At 60.7% G+C, this 16559-nt stretch overlaps 2 protein-coding genes across 6 annotated transcripts; one reads left to right on the forward strand and one right to left on the reverse strand.

Annotated features, from left to right (window-relative positions):
* Positions 1–1697: 1697 nt before the first annotated feature.
* Positions 1698–5941, reverse strand: GPR137 (G protein-coupled receptor 137). 4 transcript variants are annotated; one of them, XM_049643779.1, is made up of 8 exons: positions 5869–5941; positions 4317–4688; positions 4177–4226; positions 3222–3447; positions 2952–3101; positions 2697–2825; positions 2472–2590; positions 1698–2168 (listed from the first exon to the last, which is right to left on the reverse strand). In XM_049643779.1, exons 2-8 carry the CDS (start codon positions 4671–4673, stop codon positions 2009–2011), a joined length of 1191 nt encoding a protein of 396 aa, XP_049499736.1. In that variant the 5' UTR covers positions 4674–4688; positions 5869–5941; the 3' UTR covers positions 1698–2008. The 4 variants fall into 4 exon arrangements, with proteins under 4 accessions (XP_049499736.1, XP_049499745.1, XP_049499754.1 ...); XM_049643788.1 differs by lacking the exon at positions 5869–5941 and having other exon boundaries at positions 1698–1826; positions 2063–2168; positions 4317–5691; XM_049643797.1 differs by lacking the exon at positions 5869–5941 and having other exon boundaries at positions 2472–2563; positions 4317–5691.
* A 114-nt stretch (positions 5942–6055) lies between these two features.
* Positions 6056–15702, forward strand: BAD (BCL2 associated agonist of cell death). Of its 2 annotated transcripts, none has more exons than XM_049643954.1 (4): positions 6056–6132; positions 6925–7119; positions 14468–14661; positions 15208–15702. In XM_049643954.1, the coding sequence occupies exons 2-4, from the start codon at positions 6933–6935 to the stop codon at positions 15331–15333; spliced, it is 507 nt and encodes a 168-aa protein (XP_049499911.1). In that variant the 5' UTR covers positions 6056–6132; positions 6925–6932; the 3' UTR covers positions 15334–15702. The 2 variants fall into 2 exon arrangements, with proteins under 2 accessions (XP_049499911.1, XP_049499902.1); XM_049643945.1 differs by lacking the exon at positions 6056–6132 and adding an exon at positions 6523–6651.
* Positions 15703–16559: the final 857 nt, after the last annotated feature.

Here is a 16559-nt window from a genome sequence, read left to right on the forward strand (position 1 = left end):
TCCAAGTTTAACCCCTCCGGCGCCGCGCCTCCCTCCGTGCCGCGCCCTTGCCGCCGGCGCCGGGCCCTGCAGCACCTTACCTGCGGCCGCCCAGCCCCCCGATTCCGGCGGATCTCGGCAGGTGACGGGCCGAGGAGACCGAGAGGGGCCGCCGCTGGGTCCGACCTGGAGTCTCAGACCGGAGTCCTGGTACTGCCCCGCCGGCCATCCAGTGTGGCCAGCGGCACGGCCCCAGCCTGGACATCTGCCGGCTCACCTCTCCGGACAGGCACCACGCAAACCTCCCAGCGTCTCCCAGCCCCATTATGGTCCTCAACTCCCCGCCCCCTGGGGACAGCCTGGCCCTTGGGCTCAGCGCTCCTGAGGGAGGCGGCCCCGCGGGACAAAGGGGTGGGCGATCCACTGAAACAACCTGGAATTGGCTGAGGGAGGACTGGGACGCGGTTCTGGAAAGTCATGCCGGAGCACCTCCTGTCCCTCCTCATCCCTTGGTCCTCACCTCCGTGGCTAGTGCCAGGACTCCCCCCTTCCTCCCCCGCCCCTCGGAGCCTGAACAGCCAGGGCTCAGGCAGGTCTTGGAACTGCTCCCCTCTCGGTTCTCACCCACTTCTTTGCAAACCCCGATCTCTCTCTCCCCAAATCCTCTAGCCTGGGGTCCTCAGCCCTCACAGTGGGTGGTTTTGAGCCTGGGCTCTTAAGGCTGACCACCCCCTACCAGGAGAGGGCGCAGCGGGTTACAACGTTCTCAAGAGCCTCCCAGTCCCTACTTACGGAAAAGGGATGATTACCGCCTGGGAGTGCTGTTCTGAGCATTAAAGAGGTATTTGTAAATGCTCAAAACAGAGGCTGGCACACACAATAAAGTGCCCTACAAATGTTAGTTTCCTTTCAACAAAAAGGGACTGTTCAGCTTCAAGCTGACCGGGAGTCTCAGATGCCCTCTCTGGAGGCCCTGAAGATCGGATGCCCAGGATAATCCCAAGTGAAGTTTCCAGACAGGAGCAGTACTAGGCCCCCAGGAACTACGAGGAGGTGTGATGACCAGGTACGTGGACGGGAGAGAGACCCTCTGATAAAGGAGTCCCAGCCATAGGGCAGATGACAGATAGGCCAAGACTGTGGCAGCAGAAAGCAGTGACTGCGGTATTAGGGGCAGCCAGAGAAGGAGCCCCCAGGGCCACCAGGCAGACTATGTGGGGGCGGCCCAACTATCTGGCCACTTCCACACCTGATAGGGAGGTGGGGGCTCCTCAGTCCCAGGCCAGGTCCTTCCCTGGCCCTGAATGCCAGATTGGGCAGGATGACAGGGAAACGGGGTTTCCCGAAATCCTAATGCAGCAAGGGTAACCGGCATAAGAGACACACGATCATCGTGCCGCAGGACCCAGGAGGGGGGACATGGCTCCCTGACCTGGAGACGAAAGACTTCATAAAGGAGATGACATTTGAAGCAGGTTTTGAGGAAAGGGTAGAAATCGTTCAAGTGAGGAAGAGACTGGAGAGGGAACACGCTCTCCGGGCCTCCTTTCCCCTTGGACTGCAGGCTCCTGCCTCTCCCTGCCCACCAGCCTAGGTGGTTAAGTGACCCCTGCCCAGCCCAGCCGCTCCCTCGGAGGGCCGGGGTCCGATCAGCCGTCGACCGAAGACGCGATGGTGCAAGGAACACAAAGCAGACAACTGACAGACCGTGAACGGACGAGGGGCACAGACTCTGTTTATTGAGCGGCAGGTGCAGGAGAGGTAGCTGGCTCCAGTGTAGAAGCAGAGGCGGCAGGTCATGCCAAGGTGCTGTAGGGCATCTGGCAGCCGGGGCCATGCCCCCCATCCTAGGGGACAGCACAAGCTCACTACGACAAGAGTAGCAAGGAGCTGGCCAGGGGAAGAGGCGGCCACAGCCTCCCATGATCCTGGGCAAGAAGCGGCAGGTGAACTTGGCACGGGGGGGGTGGCGGGGCCTGGGATGGGAGGACCGGGGTCTGGGTGTTCTGGGGGGGAGGGCAGAAGGGGATCACGTCTGCGGGGTGGAGTAGAGACTGTGGTGGTGGCCACCTGGTCCCAGCACCTGGGAGAAGAGCAGAGGAGTGGTCCGTGTCTGGCTGCCCCCGCACCAGGCTGGCTCCCGCCCGATGGCGCCATACCAGCTGCCGGAGCCTAGGCTGCCTGACATGCTGCAGGCAGAAAAACAAGGGTCAGTCCCAAGGCAGTGACCGGGGCCACACTCACAGCAGCTGGGGGAGGGAGAGAGGCTCAGAACAGGGCCCGGTGCCCCAGCTCTCCAGCGCCCAGGGCCCGAACCCTCTGGACTGCGGCAAGCTGCACCTCGGGGTGGGAGGCGGAAGCCAGAGGGGACCTTACCTAGTACAGACAGGAAATGGGGGCCATGGCGGGGGTGGGGTCAAGGGGAAAGTGGCAAGACCAGGCTCTAGGTCCCCACGGTTCAGCAGGGCAGGCGGGCAGGCCGGGGCTCCTACCTGGTGCTCTCGCTCCGGCCACGCTCCCAGGAGCAGCCCTCATCCTCGCAGTGCCCGGCCCGGTCGAAGAAGTAGGAACGGGAGCCAAAGACCTGCCCATTGAGGATGCGGCTGGTGCTCTGGGGGAGGAAGCCGCCATCATGCTTTCTCCCGCCCCACCGCTGGCTTCCCGCCAGACCCCAGCCCAGGGATGCCCAGTGTCCACCCCTCGCCACTGGCCCTCACCAGGTCCTGCGGGGGCCGGTGCACCCGAAAGAAGCCCACCAGCAGGGTGGTGGGCAGCAACTCCCACACAAAGAGGATGAGGCCAAACACCAGGTAGCCTTTGTTCCCCAGGTCGTTCACCAGGTCCGCCTAGGAAGGCAGGGGGTTGTGTCAATCCGCGGTCGTGCTGGCGGGGGCACCCGGACAGAGCCGAGGCCAGTGGGGGGGCCGAGAGCCATGGCTACTAAGGAGGCAGCAGACGAGCTGAACGCCCACCTGGTCAGAGACGTTGTACCAGTCATAATCGAAGGCATCCAGCCGGCTCCGGGGGGCCAAGGCCAGGGCTGCCAGGTTGTAGCAGGCCCGGCTGGCGTAGAGCAGGACCATGGCGCCACCCATCGCAGCCGCCTGGCACACGCTGGTCCCCTGGCACAGATGACAAGAGGGGACCCTCAGGGAAGGGAGGCTCCAGTCTCCTCCCCCCCCCTGAAGACCACTGCACGAAGACCCCGAAGGGCACCCGGGTATCGGGGCTTGGGGCCCTACCTTGGCCTCCAGGTAGATGCTGGTGGAGGGCGCCCGCCGGGCGACGAGGCAGAGGCAGGCGGCAAGAGACAGCGCGCAGATGACAAAGAGGGAGTCGCTCACCAGGACTCGCACCAGCAGGAGGGCCCAGGGCTGTGCCCGGCGCCGGCGGGACAGCACAGCACACAGCACATTCACCAGCAGAAAGAGCAGCGAGGCCCCCACGAAGGCCCCCCGGACGGCCAGCCTGCGGCCCACAGCACAGTCAGCCCCCGGCAACCGTCCCTAGCGCTCACTGACCACCCGAACTGCCCCAGGAGACCCTAGTTGACGCTAGGGTCAGAACCAATCCAGGCCGACGCTGTCTGCACCCCGGCTCTCCGGTTTTACAGAAGGGGAAACCGAGGCCCAGTGAGGTCAGGTATGACTGACAGCTATGACACAGTGGACTGAGCACGGGACTGAGAGTCGAATGTAAGCCCTGACTCTGCCTTCCGCCGCACCTATGACCTTGAACGTGTGGCTTTACCTTGCTGGGCCTCAGTTCCCTCATCTCTCAGATGGGGATAATAACAGCCTCGCGGGTAGGTCGTAAAAAATGTTTGTGAAAGCTCTCCCTAAACCGTAAGACGTTATACAAATGACAGGCTTATCGCCGCCAGCCAAGGTCACCCAGAAGTGGCAGTCCGGGGCTTGCAAGGGCTGGAGCCTCCAGCCCTTCTTCCATCACGGAAGACACTGGGACCCCCTCTCCCCTCACGCTGCCATCACCGTTTCCATGATGGTTGCCCTTCACGGGTGCGATGCCTTTGCCGGGCCATCTGCCACAGGTGCCTAACTTTTCCAAGCCCTTCCACAAACACCTCCTAACTTGTCCTCGCCTCAGCACTGCACAGGAGGGGGGGCGAGAAATGGACACCAGCCTGGTCCCTAACCCCTGGCCTGGCGGGTGTGCCCACGTGTCCCATGTACTTACAAGCCTCGGCTCATCTCCGGCCGGCGCTTGGCCTTGGCCTTGAACACAACCTGGGAGCAGAGATGCCCATCATTCCTTCGGGCCCTTGGGGCTGGCCACCCCACGGCCCCCCTCCCCTCCCCACCCGTTATCATGGTTACCTGGGCAAAGTAGAGGTTCATAAGCGTCAGCGTGAAGAACTGTAGGCAGACAGGGCAGCAGTAAAGAAGCCAAAAGGGCAGGGGTCCCAGGCGGTTGGCTCGGGGGGTATCTCGGAAGTAGAAGGAGAAGAGGGTGGTGCGCAAGGCAGCCCAGAGCAAACAGAGTGCCAGGAACACCGTCTGATAGCTGAGACGCTTGTGCCCATATAGAAGCACCAGCCAGAGTTGGGCATAGACGGAAAAGAAGAGTAGGGCGTACAGGGTGGTGTAGGCCGCAGTCAGCCCCAGGGTCACGGCGGGAGGCAGCGCAGGCACCAGCCCGGCGGCAGGCACCAGGCCAGACAGGTTACTCTCCATGTCCAGAAGGGAGGCCTGAATCCCAGAGAACGAGATGGAGGGGCTGGCAGGGGGCCAGGGAAATAAATATGGAGGGGTGGGAGTTGCAGGGTGCAGCGACAGAGACGGGGAGCTCAGGAGGAAAGAAGCTGCGACTGGCCAGGCCCTTCCTCCTCAACAGAGGGACCCTGCCCTTGCAGCGGGGCACAGGCAGCCTGGGGCCTGGGCCCCTCACTCTGGGGCGTGGAAGGACAGTCCCTCGCGAGGGCAGAGGCGGGAGGTGGGCAGGGTCTCCTCCCTGGGCCAGCCCCAGAGCGGGGTGAGGGGGTGCAGAGGCTGAAGGACAGGGGTCCCTGGCCTTGGTCGTTCGAGTCGTCTCGGCAGGAGGGGGAGAGCCGAGAGATACCCTTCGGCTGAGGGCAGCGGCCGCTGCGGGTGGGGCGCTCAACCCCCGGCTCTCCCCCTCCCCAAACTGGGGGGTCTCTCTCTCCCCTCCAATAATCCGGATTGGGGACGGCCTCTGCCTTCTGTCCTCGGAATTCCGACGCTGCCCCCACCCCACCCCCCACTGCATCCACTCTCCAGCCTCGGGGGGCGGGAGGAGGCCGACGCCGGGTCCTCGGGACGCCGCCGGGGGAGCCGGCTCTGGTCGCTGGGACCCGGGGCTCCGGCTCCCCAGCTCCCCGGCTCCCGCTGCTCCGCCCCCTCCTGCGCCTGCGCCTGCGCGGGCGCCGTTGGCTACGCTAATCGCGCAGGGTCTGGCCCCACCAGCTCCGCAGCTGCGCGCCGAGTCGCGCCGCGCCCGGCGCGGAGCCGTTCGAGAATTGGCGCGAGCTGCGCCGCCGGCGGGCGCCCGGGGTTCCTAGAGGCAGCGGGAGGCCGAGACGCTGGGGCGAAAGCGCAACCGGCGGGCGCGCGGGTGGGCCGTGCCCAGGGACGGCGGGCCTTGTTTGTTTGGGGGGCCGCCAGTTCCCATGCTTCTCTTGCCCATCCTCAAATCGAGATCGCGCCAGCCGGCCGGGGCCGGGGGGGGGGGGGGGGGGGGGGGAACCCCCCCCCCCCCCCCCCCCCCGGGGGAAAACCCCCCCCCCCCCCCCAAGGGGGCCCCCCGGCCCCCCCCCCCCCCCCCCCCCCCCCCGGGCTTAACCCGCAGGGCCCCGCAGTCCCCCGGAGGCGCGCCCGCCCCACGCCCTGGCCGGCCGCGGTTCCCGCTCACCTGGCCGGCTGCCCTCCCGGCGCGAAGCCCCCGCGGGTCCTACGGTCACCCACAACGGGGCCCCCTCTCCTGCGCCGGGGCAGTCATCCTGCCGGGGAGGAGGCTCCCTCGCTTATCTCGAGCTCTCCAGAGCTGGCGCGGGGAGTGGTGCCCCCGAGGCGGGCGGTGCGAGGTTTCCACTGTGGGGGAAGAGGGAGCGGGACTTCCCGACCCGCTACCCAGTCCGCTCGGAGCAGGGACAACAGCAACAACAATCGCATCCAGGTAGAGCAGTGACCACAGCAACAACGAATGCATCCGACGGCTGAGCTTCGGCTAAAGCTTTGCAAAGTGTTTTCACCCACAGTAGTCACCACTCGGTTTACCAAGTTCACTGGCTCCTGAGGGAGGTGTCATTATCCCCATTTTACAGGAGTGGAGACTAAAGTCCAGGGGGCTGAAGGGCTTGTCAGCAGAAGCTGGTCTCCGGGTTTCAAATGGGGACCCCAGAGAACCCCTTATCTGCTCCCACACACGTCCCAGGCACAGGGATGTCGGGAACTGAGCAGCGGGAGGCGAGGAAGGGACCCAGGACGAAGGCGGTAGGCTGGGAGCAAGTCCCGCGGCGGGGGCGGAGACTGGGTCGGAAGCGGCCACGCCCCCTGGCCAGCCCTAGTGACATTTCAAAAGCTGATTGGGCCGGGTCGGTGACAGTTCCCGTTGCCCAGGCAACTAGGGCCGGGCTCCCTCAGTACTGGAAGGAGGCGGCAGGCCCGGGTCAGGGGCCTCGAGATCGGGCTTGGGGTAAGACTTGTGGGCCGTCACCTAGGGCAGGTTGGGCCGGGGCCTAGGTAGGGGCCTGGGACTACTTCACAGCACCAAGGCTCCAAAAGAGGAGATTTAGGTCGTGGGTGGACAGGCCGAGCGAGCTGCCCAGCTAGAGACTGGAGCCCGGGAGGCAGGGTGGACCTGGGGCTCTAAGGTGGGAGACAGAACCAGAGGTGTCTGCTGTCCCTTCCCTTCACCGAACACCATATGCCCCCTGTGTCCTGACTACCTCCCATCTTGCCCCCACAGCCCAGAGCATGTTCCAGATCCCAGAGTTTGAGCCCAGTGAGCAGGAAGACTCCAGCCCTACGGATAGGGGCCTGGGCCCCAGCCCCACAGGGGACCGGCCCCGCGGCCCTGGCAAGCACCAGCGGACGGCCCCAGGCCTCCTCGGGGAAGCTGGTCACCAGCAGGGGCAGCCCGCCAGCAGCAACCACCATGGAGGTAGGTATTCACCCCCCAGCCACCTGCCTGTCCGCCTTGGCCTTGCCCTCAGCCCAATGACTCTCTGCATGCCAGCCATATCCACACTCACTGGGTGGCTGTGAGTAAGTCCCTGACCTCCTCTGCACCTCAGTTTCCTCTTCTGTGAAACAGAGCAAATGATCACCACCATTGTAGGGCTGTTGGGTCGATTAGCAGAAATATATAGGCAGCACTTAATTATAGTGCCAGTGCATAGTCCACGGTCAAAGAGTGTAGCCGTTAGCGTAGGACCAGGACAGAAATCACCTAGAGGCAGGCAGTGAGCCAGAAAGGGGAAGTGACTTGCCTAAGGTCACACTTATTTGGCTGTTGGTGGGAAGCAGGGCTGAAGATGCCAACGTGCCCTGCCCTTGGCTTTGCATCTTCCCCGAAATCGCGCCTGACCCCCCGGGGTATGTTCTTTCCTGCCCTGTGGCTCACACCCACACTGGGGCTCTCCTTGCCAGTTGCCAGGAGCAAGTGACCCCGGGAGACAGACAGCCCTTCCAGGACCAGCAGGTCTGCCCACACCGGCCAAGGGGACCCAGTGCTGAGATGGAAGGATGGAGAGCAGTGGCCGTTTCTCAGTAGTGCCCACCTCCCCTGCGCCCAACATAGGTTTTGCGCCTGGGAGGACCATAGAGACCCGAAAACAAAACTCATATCCCTGACCTGCTGGGGCCTGAAAGACCCCATCCCCGTTTCCAGGAACAAGAAGGCTTCCTGAGTCCTCCTGCCCAGCCTGCACGCGCACGCTTTGTCACGCTGAACTCCACAGACTTTCTTTAACTTCTTTAACATCCAGATCTTTGCACTCACTGTTTGCTCTGCTCGCTGCAGCTTTCCAGCCCCCACCTCGCTGTCCCTCCTCATCCCCTAGATCAAGTGCTCAGTTTCTTCTAGTTGAGCGGGGGAGAGACAAGCCATAAACAAACAAACAAACACATGATATGATGTGTCGAAGACGACAGAGGCCGCGAGGCAGCGCAAGAAACAGTCATTCCTTTCTCTTTGGAACCCAGGGTTCCAGGGGCTGGGGGAGTGACTCTGACTGCCGTGGTCAGGGTCAGCCTCGGTGAGAAGCCACAGTGCAGCAGAGGTTGGAAGTGGTGAGGGGTGCGCCCTGCCCCTATTTGTGGAAAGACAGATCTGGCGGAAGGAGGGACAAATGCGGAGGCCCTGAGGGCAGGACACCGTCTAGGCTCCGAAGGGGAGGGGAGTTGGAGAGGCAGTGAGGGATTGATGGCGGGGAGGGGCAGCGGGGCCGGGCCTCAAAGGCCAGTGTAATGACCTCGGCTTTCACCTGCTACCGAGGCAGGGCGATCTGATTTGGGACCCAGAGCACCACCAGGGCCCCTGTGTTGAGACTAATCCGCAGTGGGGTAAAGCAGCGGTGGGGCCACCAGGGGAGGCTGCCGCTAGAGCCCCTTCGAGGGACGATGGTGGCCTGGAAATAGCGGGACTCTGGGTTCATTCTGAAGGTAGAACTGGCAGGTTTGCCGACCAACTGGACGCGGGGCGTGAGGGAAAGAGAGGAGTCAGGGATGGCTGCCAGGAGTCTGGCTCGGGCACCCGGAAGGACGGGGTGGCTCCCAACTCTGGCGGAGCTGCGCCAAAATCAGGAGCCTCGTTTGGGCCAGGTCAGGTTAGAGGTGCCTTTTGGGCACCCAGCTGGAGGTTTCCAGCAGGGGTATGGCCAAGGCGGGATTTATAGGCGCGGGAGTTGTCCGTCACTGATGTAGCGTTCTGGGAGGCCCAGGGAGCGAGTGTAGACAGGCAAGGGCCTGGGCCGGGCCTGGAGCTTGGGTCTTCGGAGGGCAGCAGCCGAGGAGCAGCGGGAACGGGCGGCCGTCTGGGAGGGAAGCCGGGGGCAAGCAAGGCCTGCGCGGCAAGCGGGTGCTTCTGTCCGGAGGAGGCCTGGGAGTAGCGTGCTGGAGTTGCCAACGTGGGGCCTTTGCAGTTAGGGTGGCGAGGTGGCTGGAGGGCTGACCTCAGTTCAGCGGCGAGGGATAACGGGAGGAAGCGGTGGAGACAGAAAGGAGAACCCGCTTTGGGCAGCTGTGCTCCAGGAAAGGGAGCAGAGAGGTGGGCAGCAGCCGAAGGCCCAACGAAGGTCAAGGAAGGGTTTGTTTACTTTTTTTTTGTTTTGTTTTCTAGAAAGGGAAAAGAAAATAGCATGTTTAGGAGCTGATGGGAGTAATCCAGGAGCCAGGGGACTACTGGGTGCTGCAGGAGAGAAGGCAGGCTAGCTGGAGTGATGTCCTTGAGTAGGAGAGAGGGTGTCCGGTGCCCGGGGAGGGGTGGCTCAACCAAACACGGGGCAGCGGACATGGGTGCGTGCGTCGTGGTGGGTAGGTGCTTCGTGAAAACGAGTAGAAGTCTCTCTTGTGGGTGCTTCCAGTTTCTCCAGGAAAGGAAGCCAAGTCCTGAGCCAGGAGTAAGGATGGGGGTTGAAGGAGAGAGGATCAGGTTTAAAGTGATCGACTCTCCCCAAGCGCGAAGTATGGAAAGCGTGCTGGGCAACGTCAAGGGCGCCACTGGGTTTTGCGGCCGCGAATTTCGGCGGAGGTGGCCTGCCTGTGCTCTCCTCCAGGCGCACTGGCGGCTGGTGGGTGTCCGTGGGGGCAGGCAGGGAGCTGGAGTTTCACCAGAGCTGTGTCTGCCTCAGCCCGGCTAGGGAGGGGTGCTTGAGGGTGTCTACGAGGGCGAGAATGGTCGGTGTGGGGTGCAAGCTTGCCCCGGGAATTCTAGCATCGCCAGAGTGGGCGACCGAGGTGGGGGGGCCAGCCAGGAAGGAGGTGGGAGGCTGGGGGTGGAGTTATTGAAGATCCTGTCCATGGGGCTGAGAGTGAGGGCAGGGCTGGAGAAGGAGGGGCAAGGAGCAGGTGGCTGTGAGGGGGAAGGACGCCTTGGATCCCGCGGATGAATGAGGACAGGGGGTGGGGGTGGCAGAGGGGGCACAACCTGAGAAACTAGATGGGGAAACGGGGAGTGGGAATAGTCTGAAGCAGCAATAAGGAGCGGAGGGACGTGTGAGGAGGGCAGCAGGGGAGAAGGTAGCCATGGCACGAGAGGGCTGCACAGGAGTTCTTAAACTTTTGACTTAGTTTTCAACATCTAAAAAGCAAATGGGGGTGCCTGGGTGGCTGAGTCGGTTGAGCCTCCGACTTCGGCTCGGGTCATGAGCTCAAGTTCGGGAGTTCGAGCCCCGCGTCAGGCTCTGCACTGACAGTGCAGAGCCTGCTTGGGATTCTCTCTCTCTCTCCCTCTCTCTCTCTGCCCCTCCCCCAATCGCGAGCATGCTCTCTCTTTCTCTCTCAAAATAAATAAACTTTACAAAATAAAATGAAATATGGGGCACCTGGGTGGCTCAGTCGGTTAAGCAGCTGATTTCAGCTCAGGTCATGATCTCTCGGGTCGGGAGTTCGAGCCCCGCATTGGGTGAGTTTGAGCTCCGCTTCGGGTGAGCCCTGCTTCTCTCTCTCTCTCTCTCTCTCTCTCTCTCTCTCTCTGTCCCTCGTGGATTTTCTCTTCTCTTTCTGTCCCTCTCTCTCGCTCTTTCCTCCCCTCTCTGCTCCTTGCTCACTTGTTCCTTCTCTCTCAAAAGTAAATAAATAAAATAAAAAATAAAAAGCAAGTGATTTCCCCATAAAAGATCCGCAAGAATGGCCTGCCCGAGCCACAGCCACTGGACCCTCCAGACGGGCAGAGTCCTGTCACTCTTCATATTCCCTGACCCTTGGCCCCTGCGGGACTGGACTGGAAATGTCTCCGGGGCAGGGATGCAGCCACGTCTGGGGCTGTGACAGCCTCAGCGCATAGCCCAGTGCCCGGGACAGGCAGGTGGGTGGCGAGCCGTGGGTGTGTGGATGGCAGAGAGGGAAGGAAGGACGCCCAGTGGTCAGACCGCAGGGTTCAGACGTCAGTCCGCCTTCTGTTAGCAGGTTGAGCTTGAGCAGGCTAGTTAACTGTCTGTCTGCCTCGGTTTTCCCATCTGTAAAATGAGAAGAGAACTAGTCCTCCCTCATCGGGTTGTAGCGGGGATCTGCTGAGTCAGTGTGTGGACAAGAAGAGTAGAAGTTAGAATGAGAATGTATGTATAGGCCTTGAAAGCCACACCGAGGAGTTTGGACTATACCTCCTGGGCAGTGGGGAGCCATTGAAGGCTCTAGGCAGAGGACAGATACAGTTGAGTTTAGAGCAGGGGTTGGCAAACCACAGCCACAGGCTAAGTCCCTTTTTTTTTTTTTTGGTCAGCCCATGAGCTAAGAATGGCTTTGATATTTTTGAAATTTTAGTAGAATACACGAACATCGCCAATTATATATTGTTTACAGCTTCTTCCGAGCAATGACCCCAAAGCTGGATGGCTGTAACAGAGACCGTGTGGCCTGCGGTGCCCCGAATGCTTACTTTCTGGTCCTTTATAAAAAAACATTTGCCAGCGCCTACTTTAGAGTGTTTTCTGATCTCATCAGCTCTGAGCAAGACGGGTTGTGTTCTTTGCAGGCCAGTAAGGGATTTTTGTGCCCCAAATGACTTCAGGGTAGACAGGGAGTCTGGGCTGAGGCCTGCAGGTGCCGGGCGTGCTACCTGCTGGCGGGGTGAGCAGTATATGAGCCCCAGCCCGTAGTAGGGGGCAGGATCCAAACCAGCGCTGCCTAATGGGAAAGCTTCACTGCCTCACGTTGCCTGGAAACCACGGTTTCTGTTTTTTCGGTTTTTATTTATTTTGAGTCAGAGAGAGAGAGAGCATGTGTGAGAGTGCATGTGAGCAAGGGAAGGGCAGAAAGAGAAAGAGAAAGAGAAAGAGAATCCCAAGCAGGCTCCTTGAACTGATGAATCGTGAGATCATGATCGAAACCGAAATCAAGAGCCGGACCCTTAACCGACTGAGCCACCCAGGTGCCCCAGGGAACACCACGATTTTAATTTAATTAAGTGGGTCAGGATGCTCTCAGAAGCCTGAACGTGGATGTGTCCAGCCCCACGCGCTGACCCTGGAGCCCCGTGGTAAAGAACTTGAAGCTTTGCTGGGGCTTGGGGCCCCTCCAGCCAGAGGCCTCTCCCGCTCCCCCATCCCCGCCTCAGGCGGGCTCTCTGAGAAAACGGTGTGAGTGGACAAGCCCCAGCAGCCATCCGAGCTCACCCCCAGACCCCCAGGCAGAAGCCACGCCCTCTCCCACCCACTTCACTTCCCCAGAGTGGGAAGAGGCCACCTCTGCCCTGCCCAGGGATCGCGTGTGGCTGAGAACTGATTTGAGGGTGGGATGGTTCAGAGTGACCCCAGGGAATTCACAGAAAATTCTTCAGTTGTTGTTTTTTTGGGTTTTTTCCCAGTAGAGAGGAGACTTTTAAAAGCTTAGTTAAAAAAAAAAAAAAGCTGTTTATACAAATGATCACCATTTGACAATGGTCGGATTGGCATTACTAAACCCATGGCTCTGGTAAAAAAAAAAAAACCTACCCCTAGGATGGGCTCCCGGTAGAGCTGGCACTCACAGAAGGCCCAGAGGTGTCCTCCCCACACTGGACCCCCAGGGTGGCCCACGGTGCGCTGTTGGGAACCTGGGGCACGAGCATTAAACGTGGGGGCTTTACGCCCTGGAGCCAGACTGGTTGGGTTTGGATCCCAGCTCTGCCACCTACTAGCTGTGTGACATTGGGGAAGTTACCTACCCTCTCTGTGCCTTGGTTTTCTCCCCTGTAAAATGGGGACAGTGAGGAACCTTCCTCACAGAGTGTGCTGGGGATGTAATGAATTGACACACAGGGAACACTTCCGCTTGTTCTGGTTCCTGGGCGAGGGGGCAGTGCCCAGACCAAGTGCCCCCCTGCAAGCCATTCGCTTTCTGAGTCTTGGACCTTGTATCTGTCACGTGATGGTCCCGGGCGTTTTTTAAAAGCCAGCAAAGAACAGCCGGTGTTCCTTGAGCGCTTAAGCGGCCAGCTGGCTGTGTGACCTCCGGCCAGTTCCTCACCTCTAGGTGACTCCGTTTCTCTGTCATATAGGGAGGACTTAATGTCTGCCTCACTGGGAAGCTGGGAGGCTTCGGGATATAAAAGGGGCAGAATATGGTGCTCTGCTGGTCTCATCCGTTGTCGGGGTGGTCCTCAGAGACGGGGACTGCCCCCATGTCACGGAGGAAGGGCAGTGAGGCCCCAACAGGTTAGGACAGGGCCCAAGCTCACAAAGCAGGAATCTGGCGGAGCCGGGGCCCGTCTAGCTACGGACCCTTGCCTCTGCCTGCTCCCCACAGAACCGGACAGTGCCCCTCCGATGGGCCTGTTCTCATCAGGGGTCTTTCTATTCCTGACTCGTCCAGACTCTATCCCCGATGCCGATTTCCGATTTAGCTTCCTGTTCCCCACATCTACCTTGGAGTTCCCACCTGCCCTCCAGGCCTGGACCGTGGTGAAGCTCAGAACAGCCAGGAGCTCTGACCCCTCCTCTTAGCCTAGGCCGTTCTGGATCCGGCATTTTCTTCCCTTCTCGGCTTTCTTAGCCATGTGTCTGGAGCTGGGCCCCATGGGGGCCCTGCAGCCCCTGAAAGTGACCCACAGGGCTTTGTGTTAGGTTCTTGGCGAGAGGATGAGACACTGTTATCCCCTGGCCTCAAAGCCTGGCCTAAACTTTATTTCCTCCAAAATGCCTTCCCTGACAGATGTGCCTTGCTGTGGACGCCAAGCATGTCCCCCTGCATTTGCTCCGTGCTGTCTGGCACTCTATTAACGTAGCTCTGGGGTTTTGCTCCTGGGAGTGGTTCTAGGTCTCTGTTGGTCTGGATATGGGGGTGGGGTTGGCAGGAGTGGGGGGACGGTACACAGAACACAGGCCAGACAAACTCGACACGGGGAGGTGGCTGCGAATGACTTCGGCTTACACTTTCATACTCTAGGTCTCCCTAGGCCAAGACAGTGAGACAAATGGGCACCTGCCGATCACTTGCAGAACTGGGAGTTCAGCCCTGACTCCTCATCCAGGGGACTGGTCCCCAGAAGGGCTGAGAGGCCCCATGGTCTTGCGCTGAAAACTATACTACTGATTTCCTTATTTTGTGCTAGACACAGAGGAAGGCCATTTAATACACTAAGGGCCTGGGCCCATTATTGGGGCTCAATTAAGATTTGTGGGATTCACGAGAAGTTAATTTGAATCTTCACAAAAGCCCCATGAGCTTCCCTTGATTTACATACGAAGGAACTCAACGGGGGCTCCGACGACGCGTACTGTGACATCCGCGGGCGGGGAGCTGGTGCCGAGGGCTTCGGCAAGGCTGGGGGCGCAGAGGAGTTGAGATTCACATCGCCCCCGCCCCCTGTGCAGGCGCTGGGGCTGTGGAGACCCGGAGTCGCCACAGCTCGTACCCCGCCGGGACCGAGGAGGATGAAGGGACGGAGGAGGAAGAGCCCAGCCCTTTCCGGGGTCGCTCGCGTTCGGCGCCCCCCAACCTCTGGGCCGCCCTGCGCTACGGCCGCGAGCTCCGGAGGATGAGCGACGAGTTCCAGGGCTCCTTCAAGGTGAGCGCCGGCCCGAAAGCATGTCGGGATCTGTAGTTCCGGAACGCCTCTTCCCCCCTCTAGTCGGACCCTTCCTGAGTCCCGTGGCATGCCGGTATCTGTAGTCCAGGTCGTGCTTCAGAAAGCTAAAGCTCCTGGGTTCCCCGAATCCTTGGGGCACGAGGCATGCTGGTATTTGTGCTCCCGGTCGGCCCCTTTCGGATATCCGGGTTCTTAGGCCTCAACTAAAGAATTACTTTTTTTTGAACTGCCCTCCAGTCTTCTAGATGCTAAGTCTCCGACTCTGGCGCTTACAGGGTCCTAGGCGTCCTCTCCCCGCACCCCTGGCATAGTGTCTGGGATCTAACCAGTCTCATTCCTAAGAGCCCAAGCGATCCTTCGAGCTTCCTAAAGTGGTCAGGAGGCCCCCTCGGTACACGGCATGCTGGAATCTACGGTCTTTAGGTCCGCCGCTTCTCAGCGGTGGGATTCCGGAGGTGGAGGGCTCCGACTCGGGATGCCAGGAGAAGCTAACTCATGTAACCCTTTCCTCCTCCCACCCCGAAGGGACTTCCACGCCCGAAGAGCGCGGGCACAGCGACGCAGATGCGGCAAAGCCCCAGCTGGACGCGCTTCATCCAGTCCTGGTGGGATCGGAACTTGGGGAGAGGAGGCTCCGCCCCCTCCCAGTGACCCGTCCCACGGCCCGAAACTCCCCGCTCCCGGCGCCGGCGGCGGCCATCTTGGGTGTGGGCGGAAGTCGTTTTGGCAAGACTTCTGCAAAAAAGATCGGTCCTTTCCTTTTCGAAGGAGGCGATCTGACCCAAACCTGATTCTCTTCCGGTGTGTGCGAGGAGCATGGAGGGTTTGGGCTCCGTCGGAAGTTTTGAAGTTTAGCCGCCCTTAGCCGCCGGAAGTGGCCCCGTGACCCCGCCCCCGGCGCGCGCCAGCGCCAAGTTACAAGCCCGGGAAACCCCAACTTCAGCAGAACCCTCTCCTCCGCGGTATCGGTGCGGGCCATCGCTCGCAACGAAGCGTGCTAATAAAGCCCGTGTTTGTGCCGCCGAGTCTCCCCTCTCCGTCGCTTGGGGCTTCGCAGGCAGGGGAAACGCTAGCACGGACAGTTTCGAAAGATGCCGCCGTCTTACACATAAGGGAAAAGGAAGCTCTTTTTGAGTGACATCCTGGAACCGAGTCCAGGAAGGGGTCCGTGCTGCGACCAGAGCCAGGGCTGCCTGGCCTCGGGGACCTCCAGGTCCTTATCTCTAATACGGTCATTGGGAACTGCAAGCCGGCCGGCCGCCGGAATTCCGCACCCTGCAAACCGTGTCGCCGTCCCCTGGGGAGGGTCAGTTGTTCCTATTTGGGTCAGTCCTTTCAAACAGCTACTGTGTGGTCGGCCTGGGGCCAGCTCTGTTCAGGGAACTGGCCGGACGCACAAAGCGGGGGAGGGGACCATGGAAGAAGGCTGGTCCCAGAGCTGTGAATGGACTGATCACTAGGGAACCGAAAAGCTTCACCAGGACCTGGGAGCGGGGCTCCGAGCTCAATTCCAGAAAGATTTATTGGCGCCCCCTATAGACCAGCCAGCGCTTTGTAATGAGTATACAAAGATGAATTAGGCCACAACAGCCCGCCGTCAGAAGCTTCCTGGCAGAGGTGAGCCAGCCTTTCAGAGTGGAGTTACCGCCAGCTGAGTGCTGTTAACAGGGACTGGTACCGGGGTGAGGGCCAGGGCAGAGGTGAGTTAGAGCTGGGACTTACTTAAAAAGGGAGATGGGGAAGGAAGCTGTCATTCCCAGCGGAGAAAAGAGTGGACCCATGAAAGGATATGGGGGAGCAGCAGAGGCCAGGATTCTGGGGGTCTGGAATGTCATACCCAGGAGTTTGGAGTTTAGCCTGGCCTTTGAGGATCCGGG

The sequence above is a fragment of the Panthera uncia genome, chromosome D1, assembly GCF_023721935.1.
Source record: "Panthera uncia isolate 11264 chromosome D1, Puncia_PCG_1.0, whole genome shotgun sequence".
NCBI classification, from domain to species: Eukaryota; Metazoa; Chordata; class Mammalia; order Carnivora; family Felidae; genus Panthera; species Panthera uncia.